General features: G+C 40.2%; 1 protein-coding gene across 8 annotated transcripts in view; it reads right to left on the bottom strand.

Moving 5' to 3' along the window:
- The window catches only part of amph (amphiphysin), a 223667-nt gene that overhangs the window by 46853 nt on the left and 152539 nt on the right, over nucleotides 1-24275 (bottom strand). For 6 of the 8 annotated variants that reach the window (XM_043688941.1, XM_043688942.1, XM_043688936.1 and 3 more), the window contains one exon: nucleotides 20136-20186. The exons of the other annotated variants lie outside the window; for them this stretch is intronic. In XM_043688941.1, coding sequence (XP_043544876.1) covers nucleotides 20136-20186 — 51 coding nt within the window. The remainder of the gene's footprint in view (nucleotides 1-20135; nucleotides 20187-24275) is intronic. 8 annotated transcript variants of the gene reach the window in all.

Here is a 24275-nt window from a genome sequence, read left to right as displayed (position 1 = left end):
CCCCCACCCCACTCTGACCTATCACCCCTCACCTTGACCTCCCTCCACCTATCGCATTTCCAACGCCCCTCCCCCAAGTCCCTCCTCCCTACCTTTTATCTTAGCCTGCTGGACACACTTTCCTCATTCCTGAAGAAGGGCTTATGCCCGAAACGTCGATTCTCCTGTTCCTTGGATGCTGCCTGACCTGCTGCGCTTTTCCAGCAACACATTTTCAGCTCTGATCTCCAGCATCTGCAGTCCTCACTTTCTCCTTTTTGAAAAGGTGACAGAGAGAATTGACCAGGGCAATGCTGTTGATGCTGTTGATGTTATGTGGACTTCCAAAAAAACAGTTCACAGTATAACACAACAGATTTGTGAGTGAAATTATAGTTTGTGGAATAAAAGTACCAGTAACAGCATGAATACCCTTACTGACTAAAAATCTATGGCAGCCTTGAAAATACTTAATGACCCAGCCTCAATAGCCCTCTGTGGTAAAGAATTTCACAGATTCACAACCCTCAAACCAGAAATTCCTCTCATCACCTTCCTAAATGTATGACCAGTTATTCTGAGATTATGCCCTCTGGTCCTAGACTCTCCTACAAGGGGAACCAACTTTTCCACACCTACCCATCAAGTCTTCTAAGAATTTTGTATGTTTCAAAAAGATCACCTATCATCCTTTCAACAGGTATGGGCCCAATCTACTCAACCTCTCCTCATAAGGCAGTCCCTCCATACTTGGTGGCATCCTAGTGAACTTTCTTTGACTGCCTCCAATGTCAGCATATCTTTCCTTAAAGGGCCCCAAACTGTTCACAATATTTTAGGAGTAGTCTGACTAGTGTCTTATATAATTTTACCAAAATTTCCCCTCATAATATATTTCATTATGTTTGAAATAAAAGTCACCATTCCATTTATCTTCCATATGCCTGCTGAAATTGTATGAGATTTTTGTGATTTATCATGGAGGACTCTCAAATCCCTCTCTGCTGCTGCTTTGCGTAGTCATTCACTATTTAAACCATACACTACTCCTCTACTCTTCCTGCCAAAGTGCACAATGTCACATTTCCCCACATTATACTCTATCTGCCAAGTTTTTGCCCACTTGCCTAACCTGTCTATAAATCTCTGCAGACTCTTTGTGTCATGCTTACTACTTTTCTTCACAGCTATTCCTATGCCATCTGCAAATTTGGCTGTAGATGGTTTGTGCTCCTCATCCAAGTCAACAATTTACATTATAATTAGCTGTGGCCCCAGCACTGGTCCCTATGGAACACCATTAGTTACAATTTGCCAGCCTGTATCCTTTAGGGTCCCTTGATGATCCCTCATCAAAACTTAGTCTTCTATTAGCTAGCCAACTCTGTATCCATGCTAATACACTATCTCCAACAACATCTTATTAAGTAGGCTAACGTGTGGTACCTTGTAGAACACCTTCTGAAAATCTAAATATATTACATCCATTGCTTCTCCTTTATCTAGTCTGCTTGTTACCTCCTCAATGAATGCCAGTAAACTTATCTGGCATGAATTGCCCTTCATGATGCTATGCTGATGCTGTTTGGTCATGTAACGCATTTCTAAATGCTCTGTTATTATATCCTTTTAATTGACTCTAACATTGTCCCAAAAACAGATGTTATGCTAGCTGACCTGTAGTTACCTTTTTTTTGTCTCCTTCCTTATTTAAATAAAGATGTAACTTTGGCAGTTTTCCAATCTTCTGGGACTTTTCCAGAATCTAAGGATTCTTGGAAGAATACAATTGGTGTGACCACTATCTCTGTACCTACTTACATTAATATCCTAAGTTACAGCTCATCACATTCAGGGGTCTTCTCGGGCTTTAGCCCCATTACTTTCCCGAGCACTTTTTCCTCTAGTGATTGCTGTTGTATTTATTTCATCTCCTCCTTTTTCTTCTGGAATATCTAATGTTTTTGGGATGCTATTCATGTCTTCCACTGTGAATACTGATGTAAAATATTTACTTAACTCTTCTGCCATTTTCTGGTTCTCCAAAATTGTTTCCTACCCTCATTCTCCAAGGCGTCCGCATTCGTTTTGGCTACCCTCTTCCTTTTTATTTGCTAAAGAATCTCTTGCTGTCCATCTTGATACTACTTGCAAATTTACCCTCAAATTGTACTTTGTATCTCTTTAATTTGTTATATGGTTATCTTGTTGGTTTTTAAAACTTTCCCAATCATCTGGCCTACCACTGATCTTTGACACATTGCATGTTTTCTTTCAATCGTTTTTCATCCTGTTTCAACAATGATACCCCACCACCTTCTCCTTCCTGCCTGTCCTTTTGAGAAGTCACATTCCCCTGATGAAGGACTTATATCTGAAACGTTGACTTTCCTGCTCTTTGGATGCTGCCTGACCTGCTGTGCTTTCCCAGTGCCATACTATTTGACTCTACCCCGAGTACTTCATTCCCAGTTTTGATCTCCTTGTAGCTATATCTCTATAATTGCTATAAGACCATACCCATTCACCTGCATTTGTACAGTTAATTCCTTTATTATTGATTAAGGCGACCCAAGCTGATCCCATTGAAAATTCATCCTGAAAATTGTTTTGATATCTTACATGAAAACCAACATATCTGACATTGCAACACTTCCTCAATATTGCACTAAAATGTCTGACAAGATTATGGGTTTGACTTTCATCAATGAGTCAGAATACATCTTGGCTTTGTGAACTCAACTTTTAAAAATGGCTGCCTATTTTGGATGGATTTTCATTCCAGACATGGAAATGGGTTACATTGAAAGTCGGGAGTGGGCAGCTCCAGATTGAAAGCAGAGGATGCTGAGTTTGAAGACAGGCAAAAGGTTTGTCTTGGCGTAATGACACTATATTGAAGTTTCAAAAACACTCTGCCACTCACCGCCATACCCCATCCATGCTATCTCATGCCCTGCCATCACCCTTATAACCCTTAATGTCCATAATGCTAACCTCTCACAACACCCATAAACCTTTACAGCCTCTGTGGCAATTTAATGTCAACTGATGCCAAAACATGCCTCTCACATACCACCTAGTGTCCTTACACCTCCATGCCAACCTATGGTTTGACCTCAGGATTCATCAGGGATGAGATAAAATAAAGTACTATTAAGTAAAGCTCATAATAAATAAATTTATTAAAAAATTAATAAGCGTGTATTGCAGTTTTCATTTCAGTGAAAAATACTCTCTTATAAACAAATTTACTGCCCTCACATTCATTCAACTATATACAGCCTTATAAAATAAACATTTAATTCAAATGCACAATCCCATATGACCATAAGCACTGGTATTCATTTGTGGTCAAACTGCAGAGTCTATAACTATTTTGAGGCTGTCAATCAAATTGTGAAATGGCACCCTCCTTACGGTAATAGCAGATAGTTGCTGAAATCAGAGTCTAGATTAGAGTGATGCTGGAAAAGCACAGCTGGTCAGGCAGCATCCGAGGAGCAGGAAAAATCGACATTTTGGGCAAAAGCCATTCATCAGGAGTATCGATTTTCCTGCTCCTCGGATGCTGCCTGACCTGCTGTGCTTTTCCAGCACCACTCTAATCTAGAACCTGGTTTCCAGCATCTGCAGTCCTTGTTTTTACCTAGTTGCTGAAATCATTCAACTATAATTCAGTGGCTTACACCCACAGACAAATTGAGCATTTTTATTATAACATTCCAGGCATATTTTTCAAAGTTTTAAAGAGCAAGAATTTTAAATGTCTTGAAAATTTAACAATTCCCTTTGACAACTTCCCATTTATAGGTCCTCTTGACAGGATCCCTTAACTGATTGTCTTGACAATTTTGACAGCCCTCTTGACAGGTCCTCTTGATGCCCTTGATAGTTCCTTTTGATAATTTGGATAATTGATTTTGTCAAAGCTGTCAATAATTCCAATGAATGTGATTGTTAATGAGTTACCCTTCCAAAGGGTATATTAGCTTCCCTGCTTAACTTTCCCCAGTGGTCTTCTGGGATCCCACATTTAAAGGGGTGCTTTACCTCTCCAAAGTTTGGGCATCCAAAGACATGGAGAAATTCAGCCCTTGTAAAATCTACTTTGCTTAGTTCAGATTGCACTCTCCTAGGCTACCAAACGCATACAGGATTATATGTAGTTTAAATTATTTAAAAGGGCAGTTGCCTCAATGAACTGAGCATGTGCAAATCCTACCCCATGAGAATAGGAATAGTTGTGTTCAAGAGCGGATGTGATTTCTGGGCTTGACCACCATTTTTGCCATGACTGAGAGCCTTCCACACCTGTGTTTCAACGTCAAATGTGTTGGATCCCTCAACGTCAGACGTCAGACTGGAAAGTTAATATAGTCAGCCAATGGCAAAACGTGCTTGCTAACAGCCTCTGCCTTAAAAGTTTGTTCTTTGGAATAGACTTCACGGAAAGGCAGAGCAGACAAAAGCAGAGTCAGTCAAGGTCAAGGGGGACCAGGCTATTTTATCTGAATTTGGGGTGGCATGGTGGCTCAGTGTTGTCTCACAGCGCTAGGGACCCGGGTTCAATTCCCACCTCGGGCAACTGCCTGTGTGGAGTTTGCACATTCTCCCAGTGTCTGCGTGGGTTTCCTCCAGGTGTTCCGGTTTCCTCCCATAGTCCAAAGATGTGTAAGCCAGGTGAATTGGCCATGCTAAATTGCCCAAAGTATTAGCAGCATTAGTCAGAGGGGAATGGGTCTGGATGGATTACTCTTCGGAGGGTCAGTGTGGACTTGTTGGGCCGAAGGGCCTGTTTCCACGCTGTGGGGAATCTAATCTAGTCTAATTGCTTACTTCATTTATCATCTTGTACAAAGTCTTCTTCAGTCCCTCAGTCCAATGTCAACATTTGATTGACAGAGAGCTACAAATTAGTAATTCGGTTGGTACAGAATTTGATCTGTTTCATTCTCTTGGAACAAAATTGAATATTCCTATGAGCAACAAATGCCTTCGAGCAATTTTCATTTCTGGATTAATTGTTGAGCTGATGTAAGCAAGCAAGGCTTCAGATTACAACAGAAGGTTATCTGTTAGTACAAATTGTTTCTCAGAAAAAACATTAAAACAATGAAGCACAAGAGCATGGGATACATTTTTCAAAGGTCAGTGTTCACATAAAACATTAAGCGTAGAAAATGAGTTCCAGAATTAATCTAATGGGGATGTTCTCCAATATCACACTCATGGAAGGCAGCATTCCCTACCAGCAAATTAGTGGATATACTGCAACCAAATCTTCAACTGTGCTTGCAGGCAGAACATCTCCCTGCTGTGGTGAGATGCTAGAAATGTCTTCCTCTATCTCCCACTTTCACTGATACCATACTCACATTAGAAATTTGCAGATTGCCATTCTGCATTTCTATTTCACTTTTCTTAGCAATTCATCATTTACAGGTGCAAAGAGCCCAATGATGCCTCATCCAAGTGAACCTGGTTACACTTATGGCTCCAGATGCAGTGTTAACAGGCCATTTAACGATGGAGGCATAACATTTATTCTGACCCTCACTGGATGCTCACATGCACATTGCCATGAACTTTTAGGGAGGTAACGAGGAATGGAATGCCTGGGTAATTTTACTCTTTTTAACCAAGGCACTTGGGCTATGTGTGTAGAGATGAGACATTCTAACAGAATGTGCCAGGATGATGATTATGGTGATATAATTATAACGTCTTCAAGAAGTTTTTAGATGTGCACTTGCAATGCCAAGGCATATAAGACTATGGGCCAAGTGCTGGAAAATGGAATTAGAATAGTTTGGTGGTTGGTTTTGACCAGCATGGACATGATGGCCCTGAAGCCCTTTTTCTGTACTGTAGGTCACTCTGACTGTACTTCAGTGTGATACACCAAACTGGGGTCGCGCACTGTAAATTGAGCCCTAGTATTCCCACAATTGTACCAAATAGTATTTTTTAAAAGGGTATACATAATCTCCCAATTTATCTGACTTACAGACTACAGTTGATAGAAAGTATGGATCAGGTTTCTGTCCTAAACAAGAATGATTATTTATTACAAGTAATTAGTCCATAGCTACAGATAAACTGGTATAAACCATTTGTATATTACTTCAATTAAAACTCTAATTCCCTTTTAACTTACAACACACACACACACACAAATTGTGAGTAGAGGTAGAAAAGCTGGAAAAGTCAGTTCAGTGGTCTTTGCTTTGCATTTCTGATGTTGAGCTGATTGTTCTTCACCTTGCTAGATAATTTGATATTCAGCTGTCTTTCTCTGGATAATTCCAGATGTAAGAAATACATAACAGCTGATTCACTTGGAAAACGTCTCTGATTTATCAATTCAAAAGTCATGGCTTACAGCAAATTATGCAGGAGAGGTAATCAGTTTTTCTTCAAGTTTGAACTGAGTTTTTGACTACAGAGAACAGGCAGCCTTTGGGCTCAGAGGAGAGCTGTGCACTTCTTTTTTCCTTTCTCTTTCACTGTAACTTGTTTCCAGCTCCAAGCTGCTCAGCCACCCCAGAACCAATTCCACAAATGTTGGCCAGCAAAATGTCCCCGTCATTATTAATGGTCTACCGACCAATCAAATTCTTGTCGCTAACTGGAGCTGCATCAGTACACACCCACGGCTCCAACTCAGGTGCAAACTGTCCTTCAATTACTGCCTGTTCAAACAGTTGTTTACAGGATACCTGCCTTGAGTATCACGTTACTTGCTTCAAAACTACACCACTCTTTCAAACATTGTTTTTTTTTAAAACAGTTCTTTCTCATTTCAGACCACCCTATTTAAAAGTTCAAAATGAAAAAGATATGGTCCTTACAAGTATCATATGATTATGTTGAGCAAACAGAGAAAAAGGCCAACCAATGTCTTGAAAGATTGTGTGCATCTGCTAAGCTGCAAATGACAGGAACAGTAATTGGAGTTAGGCACCATTCATGTGATAAAACAATGTGAAGTGCTCCCATCTTTATATAGATTGACATCAGCAATCTTATCAAAGCTAAGCATTAAGCCTGGGAACTTTCTGGTGTGTAAGATTTAGCTACATATTGTCTGATAGCAGATTAACCATGATGCAAATTTGTATCTCGTGCTTTTATAATGTGTATGTGACACCTGGGGAACAGGAATTGCCTGAGATGTACCTCGTCTGTTATAATGATCTGCGAAGGGAAGCACACTTGTATGTACAGAAGAAAATAGAGGAAGGATATGTTGATAAAGCAGCATTGGCCTTTTTTTGTAAGGTCACCTTTGCACACAACATCCCCAGGGCTGTCTGCACTGTCCTCCAACACCCCAACCACCCACTCCATGATGTAAAGAAGCACCTCGCTCCTTATGTTCCAGCTGACCTCATATAAGATCATGTTGCAATGAACAACTTGTAATGAGCTCCAGAGAAGAACTGTACTTTCTTCAGATGTACAGCACAATTATATAGAGCAATTATGGACTTCCAGTAAATTTCAGGCCAGTTTTATTGTCTTACTCAAAAGTGAGGCAGGATTGCATGTTTTCAGCGCTGTGATGTTACCAGGAATGAAGAGAATTTAAGAATATTTTTAAGCAATGGAGTTTAGAAAGTTAAGGAATAACATTTGAAAGCAAAATTTACAAGATTGTTCTGCTCTGGGATGTTCGCTTTAATTTAAAAGAAACCAGAAGAATGAACAGTCATGTTACATGCCATGAATTCTGACTGAAACAAGCTTGTGCAGCTTAGCTTCTCTGGGGACAGTGAGACCCAGTTTAAATTGCTGGGACAAAAAGGTGCAAGATCACAATTATAAACTCAATTGTGTTAACTGTATATGGATTCTTAGTCTCTGAGTTTCACAGAGAGGTGGTGGGAATGTCAGGTTTATAAACAGTTACACTTTACAGTGTCTGTTTAATTCCAAGATGGAATGGAGTTTCAGGTTATAGACAATTGCTAGATTGGAAGTTTGATAATTTGCATTTCTAACTAGATATAAGGTCCTTGTGATTCATAGTGCTATTGAAGTGAGATTTAGGAAGGGGTAGATCCACAGAGAATAATTATTGTAGCAGGTTACAGTATTTCCAAGATATCCGCAAAATGCACAATCATTCTGCAGTCATTAGAGAGATAGAGAACAGCAGCCAGACCAGTATTGGACCTCAAGCTGAGAAATTGCTGACTCGACAAAGAGGCAAAGCTCCAAAAGCTTATGATTTCAAATACACCTGTTGAACTATAACCTGGTGTCATCTGGGACATAAATTTAAGGTGAAGGGTGGAAGGTACAGGGGAGATGTCAGGGGTGGGTTCTTTACCCAGAGAGTGGTGGGGGCATGGAATGCGCTGCCTGTGGGAGTGGTAGAGTCAGAATCTTTGGTGACCTTTAAGTGGCAATTGGATAGGTACATGGATGGTGCTTAAGCTAGGACAAATGTTCAGCACAACATCGTGGGCCAAAGGGCCTGTTCTGTGCTGTATTGTTCTATGTTCTATGTTCTATCTGACTACTTAGGGAATGGACAGGAGAGTGGGATTAAACTGGCTGCAGTGTTTTCTTTTGTTATGATTGTTCAGGGCATGTTTGAAAAGAGCTGGAGAACTGTGAGATTCCCTTCCACACAACTCTGTGAGATTCCCTTCCACACAACACTGTGAGATTCTCTCCCACACAACACTGTGAGATTGCCTCCCTTCACAACACTGTGAGATTCTCTCCCACACAAGACTGAGATTCCCTCCCACACAACACTGTGAGATTCTCTCCCACACAAGACTGAAATTCTCACCCACACAACACTGTGAGATTGCCTCCCTTCACAACACTGTGAGATTCTCTTCCACACAAGACTGAGATTCCCTCCCACACAACACTGTGAAATTCCCTCCCACATAATACTGTGGAGCAACTGAATATACTGAAGAAAGAGTATGGGAGATAGAGGACCGAACACTCATGATCCTGTTGAATGGCAGAGCAGATTGATAGGACATACTCTTGTTCCTATTTTCTATATTTTTAATTGCGAAGATGCAAAATCCATGAGTTCAATATCTGTACTCAACATTTAAGGGCTTTGCAGCAAACATGATGAAATAATATTTGTAAAGCAATATATGTTTGCTGCATTTCTACCAGTTAAAGATATTTTCACTGTTTCCTTCACTGGGCTCATTCAGCCATGAATTTTAATGATAGACTGCAGGTCTGAAACCCCTGGTTTTGACAACTGTGAGTTGTGACATGAAGATTCTCATTAGGCGTTAATGAGGATGTCTAGGGTGAGAGTCCAAAGTGTAATAAAACCCACAAAATGAAGTCTTAATGAGAACAATATATCTAGTATTTATGGAAAACACAAATCAATGTTCCACTGAGACACCACAGAGACAATAGGCAAAGTCAATTAGGTAAGACCAAGGAATATTTTGTTACCTTTCCTTATTAGAGCTAAATGAAAACAGCAATTATAACTTGTCAGAAAGTATAAGAACAATGATCAATAAGTTATGCAGTAATAAAAGGGAGGTGGGCAGGATAAAGTCACAGAGGAGTAAAAAATTATGGAATGTGTTAAAATGTAAAACAAATGATCCAATAAATGAACAAGCTATCAAAGAGTTTGTTAGAATTTCAGAGGAATCAACAATAACACCTCACATTTATGTAGCAGGTCAAATACAGTAAATCATCTAATACACTTCACAGGAACTTGATCAGAAAAACCATTACTCTGAGTCACATAAGAGAATATTAGTACGGATGAAACTAGCTTGGTCAAAGAAGTGATTTTCAATGAGGGAAATACAGAGCTGAAGGCATAGCAGTCAAGGGTGGAACTGAAGGGTGCACAGAAAGCAAAGAATTGGAGCAATGTAGGTTCTTAGTAAGTCTGTGGGATGTGACAGAGTTAATAAACATAAGAACTGGAGTAAGCATTTCAGCTCCTTGAGACTGTTTACTATTCAAGATCATGGCTGGTCTGTATTTAAACTTAGTTTACCTGCCTTGGCTCCATACCATTTCAATATAAAGTTTATAACTGAGCAATTTACAATCTGCTACTTTTTATAGTGGAAGAAGTTCCCAACTTTGACCACGGTTTGCAAAAGGATTTTTTCATAATGGATATCTGGAATGATTTGGGTTGTGATTTTCAGATTCTTGTCCTAAAATGTCCAATCTGCGGGAAACAGTTATTTCTATTTGTGTTAACAATTCTTTTCAAAATCCAAAAAGCATCAATCAAATCACCCCATAATGTTCCAGAGATGAGTACAGTTTCATAGCTCCTTGAAACTGGAGTTGCAGGTAGATAGGATAGTGAAGAAAATGTTTGGTATGCTTTCCTTTATTGGTCAAGAGTATTGAGTACACGAGTAGGGAGATCATGTTGCAGCTGTACAGGACATTGGTTAGGCCACTTTTGGAATATTGCGTACAGTTCTGGTCTCCTTTCTATCGGAAGGATGTTGTGAAACTTGAAAGGATTCAGAAAAGATCTATAAGGATGTTGCCAGGATTGGAGGATGTGAGCTTTTGGGAGAGGTTGAATAGGCTGGGGCTGTTTTCCCGGGAGTGTCGGAGGTTGAGGGGTGACCTTATAGAGGTTTATAAAATCATGAGGGCATGGATAGGATAAATATACAAAGTCTCTTCCCTGGGGTGGGCAAATTCAGAATTAGAGGGCTTAGGTTTAGGGTGAGAGGAGAAAGATAAAGAAGAGACCTAAGGGGCAACTTTTCACGCAGAGGGTTATTTGTGTATGGAATGAGCTGCCAGAGAAAGTGGTGGAGGCTAGTACAATTGCAACATTTAAAAGGCATCTGGATGGGCATATTAATAGGAATGGTCTAGAGGGCTGGGTGCTGGCAGATGGGACTAGATTGGGTTAGGATGTCTGGTCGGCATGGACAAGTTGGACCGAAGGGTCGGTTTTAGTGTTGTACATCTCTGATTCTATGACTCTATAACACTCAAGAAACTCAACACCAACCTGGACAAAGCAGTCTGCTTGATTGGAACCCCTTCCACCACCTTCAAGGTTTACTCCCTCCACCACTGGTGCCCATGGCAGCAGTGTTCACCATCTACAAGTACACTGCAGCAACTGCTCAAAGCTCCAATTTCCAAACCATTCATCTTTACCACCTTAAAGAACAAGCAGCAGATCCATTGTAACATCACTACACTACAAATTCCCATCCAAATCACACACCTACTTGACCTGGAACTATATTGTTTTACTTTCACAGTCACTGCGTCAAAAGTCTTGGAACTTCTTCCCTAATGGCATTACAGGTGTTCCTATTCCCCTCTGAACATTGAAATGGTTAAAGATGGCAGCTCACCATCATTATCTCAAGGGCAATTAAAGATAGTCAGTGACACCCGTGAACGAATAAATCATCATAAACCTAGAAAATACTTATGTAAAGTCTCCTCATAATCTAACTCTTGGAGCCCCGATAGGCTTCTGGGGAATCTTTACTGCATTCCTTCTAAGGCTAATATAGCTCTCTGAGGTGTAATGTCCAGAACTGTTGGTAATAGTCTTGATGTAGTCTAGCCAGGACCTCTTATAACTACAGCAAATCTTTCTCAAGTTTATTTTTGTATTCTTTAATTGTCAAGGTTCACATCCCATCAGACTTTTTGGTCATAATTTTGTGCCCTTTTCCACAACAGCAATAAATGGTAGATCAGTTGTAAATTTTAAATCCAAGATTGATAGATTTTGTTATCCAAACATATTATGGGCTATTGGGCAAAGATGGTTATGTGGAGTTAGGTCCCAGATCAGACATAATCTCATTGAAATGCAGATAGGACTTGAAGCACTAAATGGCATATTCTAGTTTCTACATACCTGAGAGTTTGTTACATGGCTCCCTCAAACTCATTGCTGCCTAATGCCCCCACCTCACTCTCCTCCCCTATTCCCTAATACCACCTGCAGCCCTGCCTCAAACCTTGCTTTTTATCATGTAAGTAATACTCAGATACATTCCTTTTTTGGATGATTTCACAATTACCTGCATTAAAATTCATCTAACACTGTTTTGCTCAATCGTTTAATGTATCAATGTCTCTGTGATTTTATGCTACTGTCCACATTCCTTATGATAGAATCAATCTATGTGTCATTGACAAATTTGGATTCATAACTCTGTTGTGTTGTAATTACTGACTGTAAGAATCTGAGGGAAGTTACTCCTTGGTGTGGATTCTTTGAGCTTGAAGTTAATAAATCATATACCTGAGAAGAGGAACTGGGCCTGCAATTACAATAAGAAACCAAAGAGTTTGATTATGTTTAGAGGTGGAGAAATTCATAAAATCCCTACAATGTGGGCGCAGGCCATTTGGCCCATCGAGTCCACACTGCCCTTCCGAAGAATATCCCAGCTAGATCCACACCTGTTTTCCCTCTAACTCTGTTTCTCATGGCTAATCCACCTAGCTTGCACATCCCTGGACATAATGGGCATTTTAGCAAGGCAAATCCACCTAACCTGCACATCTTTGGACTGTTGGAGGAAACCAGAACACCTGGAGGAATCCCATGCAGACATGGGGAGAATGTGCAAACTCCATACAGACAGTTGCCTGAGAGTGGAATCAAACTGTGGTCGCTGGCACTATGAGGCAGCAGTGCTAACCACTGAGCCACCGGGTCAGTGTCAAAATTCAGCCAATAGGAAATAGGAAGACAAATGAAGAAATATGTGGATGTCAGATTCTGAAATGTGTTAGAACCCTCACTGATTTTTCATCATTTTTATTTTATTATTTTATCAATATTGGTTTGGAGCTGTGAACTGAGAACTAAAGCTGACTTTTGCACTGTGAGTAACAGCTTCTATTAAAAAGAAAACAGATGAAACAATCTTTTGCTTATTTGTAAGGCTAGGCCTGGAAGTTATTTGCAGGTTGATTCCTAACTGAAAGGTTCAGCAGAAAAATCACTGTGTTTAAACAGATAGCAGGAAATAGCTATTAATGAGGTCGGTACCTGGAAATTGGTTCCAGCAAGTCTGAAAAGGATGTAATGCTCAAGCAGATGTTGAATGGTAACTGGAATCACACGGAGAAGATGGTCAGTCTGTCAGGAAGTGGTCAGAGTTTAAACTGGGTTTGGACTGTTTTTGTGAAAGAAGGAATTTGACTGAAGATTTGAAAGTTCCCTGCCTAAGGACCCATGAAGAGCTCTTGGTAGCTCCCAGACAGAAAACTCAGTTACAAGTATTACTGCCATTACTGCAAAGGTAATCCTGATTGGCATGTTCAGAAAATCAACCGGGAAATCATCATCTGTGCATGCAGAACAAGTATTTAACTAATCTGGCCAATTTGTAATTTTTTACATTTATCCCTCAACTGTGTTTGTCCACCTGACTTTTGTGTGAATGGAGCACAAAAATAAGTGTTCTCAGATTTGTAGCCTACACCAATTAGAATATTTTGTCATTTAACTTTACTCTGCTAAAGTTATTATATTGTTAATAGATTGCTTTTAGAGTCATAGAGCTGTACAGTATGGAAACAGACTCTTTGGTCCAACTCATCCATGCTGACCAGGTATCCAAAATAAATCTAGTCCCATTTGCCAGCATTTGGCCCAAATCTCTCTAAACCCTTCCTATTCATATACCCATCCTGATGCCTTTTAAATGTTGCAATTGTATCAGCCTCCACCACTTTCTCTGGCAGCTCATTCCATACACGCATCACTCTCTGTGTGAAAAAAATTGCCCCTTAGATCCTTTTTAAATCCTTCTCCTCTCACCTTAAATCTATGCTCTCCAAAGGCCGCCCTCACCCTAGGGAAAATACCTCATCTATTCACCTGATCCATGCCCCTCATGATTTTATAAACATGTATAAGGTCACCCTCAGCCTCTGATGCTCCAGGGAAAACAGCCCCAGCTATTCAGCCATTTCATATAACTCGTACCTTCCAACCCTGGCAACATCCTTATAAATTGTGAGTTTTGAGAAGATTTATAGCTCAGGTTAGGGCTTTGGGTGTATGTTTGCTCACTGAGCTGGAAGGTTTGTTTTCAGATGTTTCGTCACCATACTAGGCCACATCATCAATGAGCCTCCAGTGATGCACTGGTGGTATGGCTCACTTTTTATTTATGTTTTTAGGTTTCTTTGGGTCAGTGATGTCAGTTCCTGCGGTGATGTTATTTCCTGTGGTGATGTCATTTCATTGTCATAACATTGTTATCTTACCTGCAGACAAAGGATACTTAACAGTCATTTTAAATCAAAGAGATTACATTGATAAAGCAAACGCACTGCTTGCAGATAGCAACACTTACCAACAGGTGGCGATAGACTCAACCCCACAACTAGAGAACCGAATCAGAGCCCTACTCAAAATACTTCAGAAATCTGGAGAAATAAATAAGACCAACTTCCAAAAAATGAAACCAGACGGATCCCACACACCATGCTTCTACAGATTACCCAAAATTTACAAACCAGGAACCCCCTCAGACCCTTAGTTTCACTTCTTGGAACACCAACTTGCAGATTAGCCAAGGAGCTACACTAAAGACTAAAACACTTAGTAGAAGACTCACGCCAGTCCATCCACACCACCGAAGAATTCCTGAAGACCATCAAAGACACCAAGATAGAAGAGAAGGAAATAATGGTCTCCTTTGACGTAATAGCCTGTTTACATCCATCAGCATCAACCTGGCCAAGGAAACACTGCTTACATTATTAGAAAAACCAAAGACATTTCCACCAAACACCACCAACTTCATCAGCAATGACAATATAGTCAAGCCAGTGGACCTATGCCTTACCACCCACTTCACCGTCAACAACAAAACCTACAGACAAACCAACGGAACACCCGTGAGATCTCTGATATCAGGGTTCTTAGCAGAGGCAGTAATGCAAAGACTCAATCAAACAGCTCTGCAAACCGTCCAACCCAAACGTTGGGTCTGCTACGTGGATGATACCTTCATCATCACTAAACAAAACAAATGAGAAGAAACCTTTAAGGCCATCAACAATACGCTTACTGGCATAAAATTCACTAAAGAGGAGGAAAACAACAACAAATTGCCATTCCTAGATGTCACAGTCGAGCGAACAGCCAATGGGGAACTTCAAACTAGTGTCTACAGGAAAACAACACATACGGACCAAATACTGAATCACAGAAGCAATCATCCCAACACCCACAAATGAAGCTGCATTAGAACATTATTTCAATGAGCCACCACACGCTGCATCACAGAGGAACTACGAAGAGCAGAGGAAAATCACCTATACTGTGTATTCAACGAACACAGTCCACCAATTTCTCAGCAACAAACCCAAACAAGCAGACAAAATGCGTCCAGAAACCCTAGCCACTCTCCCCTACATCAAAGGCATTGCAGAAATGACTGCCGGACTACTCAGGCCTCTTGGCATCATGGTAGCCCACAAACCCACAAACACACTAAAACAGCAGCTAATGTAATTAAAAGACCCCATACAGACGACAAGCAAAACTAATGCCATTTACAAAACACCTTGCAAGAACTGTAACAAACAGTACATTGGACAAACAGGCCGAAAACTAGCCACCAGGATAGATGGGTATCAACTAGCCACAAAAAGACATGACCCATTCTCACCAGTATCTTTACATACAGCTGAGGAAGGACACTACTTCGACTGGGGCAATACATCCATCATAGGACAAACCAAACAGAGACAGACATGAGAATTCCTAGAAGCATGGCTTTCCAACCGGAACTCTATCAACAAATACAGTGACTTGGATCCCATTTATCACCCCCGAGAAAAAGAACCGGAAATGATATTACCACATGAAATGACATCACCACAGGAAATGATGTCATTGACCCAAGGAAATCTAAACACATAAATAAAAAGCTGGTTATACCACCAGTGTTTCACTGGAGCTCACTGATTATGTTGCTTAGTATGGTGATGAAACGTCTGAAAACAAATCTTTCAGCTCAGTGAGCAAACTTACATTGATATCCTTGTAAGTCTTTTCTGACCCTTTCAAGTTTCACAACATCTTTCCTACAGCAGGGAGACCAGAATTGCATGCAGTATTCCAAAAGTGGCCTAACCGCTATCCTGTATAGTCACAATGACCTCCCAACTCTTATACTCAATACAATGACCAATAAAGGCAAGCACACCAAATGCCTTCTTCACTATTCTGATTACCAGGAACTCTACTTTCAAGGCACTGTGAACTTGCACTCTAAGGTCTCTTTGTTCAGCAACGCTCCCCAGGAGCTTACCATTAAGTGGATAAGTCCTGCCCTGATTTGTCTTTCCAAAATGCAGCACCTCACATTTATCTAAATTAAACTCCATTTACCATTCCTTGGCCCATTGGCCCATCTGAAAAGATCCCATTGTACTCTGAGGTAACCTTCTTTGCTGTCCACTACATCTCCAATGTTGGTGTCATCTGCAAACTTACTAAACATACCTCCTACGTTGACATCCAAATCATTTATATAAATGATGAAAAGTAGTGGACCCAACACCAATTCTTGTGGCATACCACTGGTCACAAGTCTCCAGTCGAAAAAAAACCCTCCACCACCGCCTTCTCTCTTCTTCCTTTGAGCCAGTTCTATATCCAAATAGCTGGTTTTCCCTGTATTTCATGTCAACTAATCTTGCTAACTAGTATCCCATTGGATACCTTGTCGAATCCTTTATTGAAGTCCATATAGATTATGCCCACTGCTCTGCCTTCATCAATCCTCTTCATTATTTCTTCAAAAAGTCAATCAAGTCATGCGACACAATTTCCCATGCACAGAGCCATGTTGACTACCCCTAATCAATCCTTGCTTTTCCAAATACATGTAGATCCTATCCCTCAGGTCGCCCTACAACAACTTGCTCACTAACAATGTCAGACTCACTGGTTTATTGTTCACTGGCTTTTCCTCACCACCTTTCTTAAATAGTGGCACCACGTCAGCCAACCTCCAGTCTTCCGGCACCTCACCTGTGTATCGATGATACAAATATCTCAGTAAGGGGCCCAGTAATCACTTCCCTAGCTTTCCACAGAGTTCTAGGATATACCTGATCAGCTGCTGGGGGTTTATTCACCTTTATGTGTTTTAAGACGTCGAGCACCTCCTCCTCTGTAATATGGTGAAAATACAAACTGATTTCTGAAATTGATTATTTGTCGAATCTGGTATTAGTTATTAAAAACGAAAACAGAGAAAGCTGGAGAAATTCAGCAGATCTGGCAGGATATGTGCAGAGAAGGCAAAGTTAATGTTTTGAGTTCAATGACTTAGTTCTGTGGAAGAGTCATAGAGTCATACATTGGACTCGAAACATTAACTCTGCTTTCTCTCCACAGATGCTGCCAGATTTCTCCAGCAATTTCAATTATTGTTTTAAATTTCCCACATCTGCAGTTCTTTGTTTTATTTTGGTTTTTCAAGAACCTGGTTAGCAGCCTGGCTATTGTGTTTAAATATAGAGGTAGAAAGGCTGATTTGGTTTGACCGTCTGTCTCTATGTCGTAACAAATGCTAGAGTTGAAGCTGAGAAGACACCTGAAGAAAACAGAATCATCATGTCTGGAGAAACCTTAGTCATTATGCAGATGCTCTTCACAAGCAGAGTACACAACAGGCCCCAGCAGAAATAAGGACTATGGTTCATAACCAATGCTACAATGAGGTGGCATAATTATTAAACCTCTGATGAACAAGGCTCCTGACAACACTGTGAATATCCAACCTGCTCCTAGTAAGAAGTGATAGAGTACTGTAGACACCGTGCAACAATTTCAACAATGTAGCTTTCAAGCTACAATTAATTCCCAAACTGTCAGATTTTAGTTAACACTTCTTTCAAGCTGTTTTGCTTATTTGAAAGTTTCATTTATTTTCAGGAGGGAAAGATTGATGTAAGTTTGAACAAGAAATTAATCAAATTTCCTTCTGCTCCATTGTTGTAACTTTACCAATGTTTACACAGAAGGACATTGCTCCTGCCAGCTCCCAATGAATCTCAGTGGTGCTCGATTGGGATCAGTTCTGAGTAACTTGCTGACTCTATAAGTAAGAGACTCTATTGTCTCTATAAGTAAGTATAAGAAACTCTGTGATGCAGTTTTTCAAATTGACATGTGTGATTGATTTTTGTATTAATAAGCAATAAGTTTCAAATATCCATAGAGTTCTGGTTTCTTGTTATCAGAACCTAATGATAAACAGTACAGTCATGCTCTGCAGAATATGCTAATAAAAAAAAGACTAAGCTCATGCGGAGCTATACAGCTGACCTATCAAGTAGATATTATTGTGAAAGATGCTGCACTAATTCTGATACCAAGGTACTGCATGTAATAGAAGCTATTTCCCCTGGTACTTTAGCAAGTTTCACCAAATAATTATAACCATACATATCAGTAAAGGTGCCAGATTCACTTGCTCTGTTGATCCCTGTTATAATGGTAAAATGAAGTCACCACAACATGTCTCAATGTTCCTGAGTCATAGAGGGGTAAAGCAGATTAGCCAGCAATCACATTTCTATGGTCATGTGGAAACCCCTAACTGAGGATGCACGTGGAGAGGAAAAGAACAGGAAATAAATATTGCTCTTTGTTAAATTATGCACTTGATTAAAAAAAAACAAAGATGAACGAATATTTGAATGGAAGGTCATGGCCTCAGAAGAGGACACAAATGCAAAGACTACATCCTCATACTGAGACAGATAGTCAAAAGGTGCTAGGAAGGTGAAATCAAAACCTGTAGCTCCACAATTATTTGCTGTAAACAATTCCAAAGTAGTGGTAAAATTGCAGACAGAGTGCACTGGTGCAAAAGAAAGTGGAAACTTTAAACCATGGCCATTTATTGTTATTGGTATGAAAAAATTGGTCTTTTTCTTTTTGCGGGAATTTCATTGCTAACATTGATCATATGACAGTTTCATTTCCAGCTACTCCTGCAGCTTGGTTGTTTTACGTCTGATTGAGAAAGCTCTGGGGCAACAGCAATAAAGGCAGGTCAGATTTGGATGAATTATGTTGGAATTTGATAATCATATAACTGTTTCTATGGTAACCATTGATTTTGAGCTCTGATTAGTCTGAGGGGATAACTACAAAGGGTAGAACCATAAAGTACAGCAGAAGGACATTTAGTCACTGTGCCTATGTTGGCTCTTTTAAAAAAAAACACATTCCATTTCATTTCCCATAGCCATATTCTTTTTTCCTTTTAAGTACGTATTTAATTCTGTTTTGAAAGTTACCATGAAACTGCTCCGGTCCCACTTTCAACAAATGTTTCCCAGATTCCCAGCTTTTATTTTGTCAGTGATCTACAATCTGTGTCCTATTCCTAATTAGTTAAGAAATTATTCAAATGATAAAAGTGAGTAAATAGTGGATGAACAAGAGGCCGGATACTACTTGGATTTTTTTTCGCAGGATGGTAGAGCTGGTGGAGGAAGTTACAGAGATAGGGAGGGGAATGATTTGAATAAGGGTGAGGACAGGAAGCCATTCATGAGGTACGATGTGAGCAGAAAATCTTTGAATGAGTTTTTGAATGTGAAAACTGGAGGGCAGAAGATTGGCTGACAGTTAGCCAAGAATGTATTGAAATAACCTAGTCTCAAGGTAAGCTTGTCCCTACAACTCAGAGATGAGTGGTGCCAATTGAACTGAGTTGAAAGCTTGCAGAAGTCAAATAGGATTATCCATGATAAAGATTGATAGTGTGTGGATTCTATTGCCCACAGAGGTCAATACAGAATATCTAGCATTGTTTGAGTTCTTTGGACAATTCACAATCACTATAATCCTTCCAGAGAATTTTCTTACCTCACTCTCATGCAAATGTAAACACTGATACACTGGTCATTCAGGAATGGGAAGTGAGTATGAGAGACCTGTTCTCAGATCATGGGACAGTCGGATATGGGAATGATTATCCAGGTTGGATTGTTACATAAATCAATGGAGTGGGCAATAGTAGATGGAAATGATGAAAAAGGTAATCAATTTCAATATGACAGAAAAATTAATATTGTGCACTTGATGAAGCAGAAACAGGTGATTGCAGATGACTGCTATTTACCTGTTGAGATAATTCTGGTACAGCAAAGAAGGATCCACAGCATGTCAAGGCCTAAAGAGAAAGGGGTAGATAATCTCTTAGTCTAATTAACAAAAGTAGTTGTCCCTGCTAATTCAAACCAATGTCACATCCCAAAACCAGAAACAACCTTTAATGGATACATAGAAGGTACGACAGAGAATTTGGCCCAAATGGTCTATGTTGGCATTTATTCTCTGCAGGAGCCTCCTCACACCTAACTTCATCTCAATCTATTAGTTTTGGCTGCAATTCTTTTCTTCTTCATGTACTCACCCAGTTTTTTCCTAAATGTATCAATATTACTAATCTCAGAACTCCTCATCCTAGTTTGTTCTAGTTCAACATCAATTTATATGTTTAAATGCATCCAAACATCTGATTTATTGATCAGCCAAATGCTTTCATTTATTACTCAGAAATTGAAGGCCTGGAGTGAAGGCATTTTTAAGACTAACAACGTCATAGAATTGAATGTTTTTTATATCAATCTACAAGTTAATTTGGATCAGATCAAATTAGACTTGGTCAATACTCACATGATGCCTTAATTTCTGAAATCTGAGTCTGTATTTCTGCTTAAATTTCTCAGCTCTGTCTGTGGCATTCTGTGATTATGGCTGGCTAGACACATCTGCCTTCCATCTATATACATGCTCTGTTTTAAGTGCTACAACGTTGGACTGTGAGTTGTTGTGGATTTAAGATAATTGGCCGAAGAACCGGAGGTGAGATGAGGAGGACATTTGTGACATGGAATCTGAAATGCACTGCTTGAAAAGGATGGTGAAAGTAAATTCATTAATAACTTTAAGAAGGAATTGGTTAACTACTTGAAAGGGAAAACACTTTAAAACTACATGGAAAGAACAGGGGAAGGACAAATAGACAAACTTTGTCAAAGAACCTTCATGGTACATAGACCCCATGATTCAACAATTTGAATCATGTCTATGTAAACTGGTGACCTGAATTTCTAGGCAGTGGTCAAGAAAACAAAGCAAAACACTGTGGATCCTGGAAACCTGAAATAGAAACACAAAGATTTGGAAGACCTCAATGGGTCTGGCAGTATCTGTAGAGAGAGGAACAGAGTTAATGTCTCAAGTCCAAGATGACTCTTTTTCAGAACTGAACAGGGGTTGAAATTGGGATGGTGTTAACCAGATGAAAAACAGGGCAGGGTCACATGGAAAAAAAATGGGATATATTAATTAGAAGACGGGGAAGATTAAATACTAAAGATATTATGGAACAAAAGGTAAAGCAAGTGGGAACAGTGGCAGTAAATAAATAAATCATTGGTATAGCCATTGTGAATAACAGAATAAGAGTGACTCTGTCTGAAAGCGAGGACATTAGAAAATACAGGTAGGCCCTTGGGGAGCAAATAATTCAAAATGGATGACTGAGTTTAGAGTCTGAATCAGAAGATGAGGTGCTGTTCCTCAAGCTTGCTCTGGGATTCATTGGAACACCATGCAAGGCTAAGGACAGGAGTGTCATCAGAGGAGCAAGATAGTGAATAAAAATGGCAAGCAATTAGAAGTTCAGGACTTAGCAGAAATGTCCTGCAAAGCAGTCACCCAGTCTCTTTTGCAAAATCAAAGATGAAAGTTTGATTTTAAGATAAATCTGAAAACAAATTAAGAAATTGAAACAGAATCTTTCTTCCTGACATGCAATTTCTTGACCCTTTATATTAATTTGTGGTAAATTACATTTCATTTTGTGCCGAGTGCCAATACTGACACCAATGAATTTCCAAATCTCACAAAACTAACTCCTCTTGAATCCCATTATCTGGGTGTTTAGGAGATGAAGGGGACTGAAGGAGAGATGTCAGGCAGATGAAGCTTCTCTCTTCACCTGATGATATGGACCTAACCGTGCCTGAAAACACATGCAGTTGATTTGTGCAGGTGGAATTGGAGGTGGAACCTCCTGCAGTTAAAGGAGGCTGAGACCAAAGGCTAATTGTACCAGAAAAATATATGATTTGTTGTAGAATTCTAAGAATCCCTTTATAGGTATCTGGTGATAAAAGATGCCATGTCCACATGATAAACAGCCTAGCCATACTCACTGAGATGCCACAAACCATATGTACAGATCCTAGCACTCTTAGTTGGCAATCACCTTGAGGATTAGTCTTTCCACAGTATGGATTAGCAGAGAGCTGGATGCAAAGATATGCCATCCTCTGCAAGGAGGCTTCCGGCTACCATGCATGCACTAGCAAGTCCAAAAACAGTAATCAAGTATAGTGTGAAACTTGGCTGTACCTCTTTATTTAAATTTCAATACTGACCTATGGTAATAGATTGAGTACCACAGAAGTCAAGCTTCCTGACCTTATAGTACACCACTACCTTAACTTTGGTAAGCATTAGGGATAGGCTGTTTTACCACTTGACTGCAAAGTCACAGCTACACCTTTGATTATTACTTGTTTCCTCAGTATCTTCTCTTTTTGTCTTTGTGGGGGCTAATTATGAGAGAAACTGTTTTCAGAGATTCAGGGGGTTCCTGAATTGTCTCACTTAATTGTGATGCTCTCCTTTAATTTCTCCTTCAATTTTCAGTCAACTTTACAGTCCCATCATAGAATCATCACAGAAAGTGCAGAAAGAGACCATTTGGCCTATCGAGTCTGCATGGAGCATCCAAAAAGCATCCTCCCCACTCCCCCGACCCTTTCCCTGTTCCCTACTGATGCATTCTTTTGACCTTTCTAAAACTGCAGTTGAAGTTAGGATGATTAACTGAACATGACAGTTGGATGTAATGCAACTCAATTTCAGTCATGCCCAGAATCGCTGCAGACAAGCCTGCACCAATGGTGAAAATTCACAATCCAGTTTCATGCATCAGGCCACAGCCAGAAATATTGCTAATACTCATATTTAATAAATTTTGCACAATGTTTTGTGTGGCAGGGCTATTGCCATCTATTTAATGGCGTTGTTGTACTTTGGATTTCTGGATGTCACCAGCTGTTATAATGAAGATGGCACAGGCAGGAGTCCATAATCATGCCATCTGCTTAGTGCACCTTGCCAGAGGTTGCAGGGGCACAAGTTTGTTTGAAAAACTAAGTTTAACAAGGGTTTGCTTTCAAGTTAAAGCCTCAAATGCACAATTTTCTAGCAGAGTCTATATAACCCTTCACTCCTCTCCCAGTGCCATCTGTTCACCTGGATCTGATCAGCCAAAGGTTCAGACTCTCCTCTTACTCTTGATTGGGTGTCATCTCCCACCAAGGAGTGGGAGAGTGGGACAAGGAGAGAAATGGTGGAGAGTAGAAAGAGTTATTGAGTTATGAAATGTGAGTGAGGTATTAAGAAAATAACAAGAAGACTTTTGGGTCAGTTAGGTTCAATTAGAATAGATACAGAACAGATTTTCAATGTGCCACAGAGATGTCACACTGACTCTAATTCACCTTCTATCCTTTCTGCAAAATGTTCTACCTTAACCTTGAACTGGTATCAGGCTTTGTTTTCTGAATATTTTTCCATGAGCCCTGGCTGCTTGAGTTACTGACAGCAGCAGATGCCTGGACTAAATAGGTGACCTGAAAATGTGTTGCTGGAAAAGCGCAGCAGGTCAGGCAGCATCCAAGGAGCAGGAGAATCGACGTTTCGGGCATGAGCCCTTCTTTAGGAAACCCTTCTTCAGGAGGCTCATGCCCGAAACGTCGATTCTCCTGCTCCTTGGATGCTGCCTGACCTGCTGCGCTTTTCCAGCAACTCATTTTCAGCTCTGATCTCCAGCATCTGCAGTCCTCACTTTCTCCTAAACAGATGACCCTCAAGTTCAATTTCATTTAAAACAAAGAACAAAGAAAATTTACAGCCCAGGAACAGGCCCTTCGGCCCTCCAAGTCTGAGCCAATCCAAATGTACTGTCTAAACCTGTCAGTCAATTCCTAAGCATCTGTATCCCTCTGCTCCCCACCTGCTCATGCATCTGTCCAGACACATCTTAAATGAATCTACCATGCCTGCCTCTACCACCTCTGCTGGCAACGCGTTCCAAATGACCACCACCCTCTGTGTGAAGTACTTGCCGCGTGTATCCCCCTTAAACTTTCCACCTCTCACCTTGAAAGCATGACCT

Source organism: Chiloscyllium plagiosum, chromosome 4 (assembly GCF_004010195.1).
Source record: "Chiloscyllium plagiosum isolate BGI_BamShark_2017 chromosome 4, ASM401019v2, whole genome shotgun sequence".
NCBI classification, from domain to species: domain Eukaryota; kingdom Metazoa; phylum Chordata; class Chondrichthyes; order Orectolobiformes; family Hemiscylliidae; genus Chiloscyllium; species Chiloscyllium plagiosum.
This window is presented reverse-complemented; position numbering and strand designations above follow the sequence as displayed.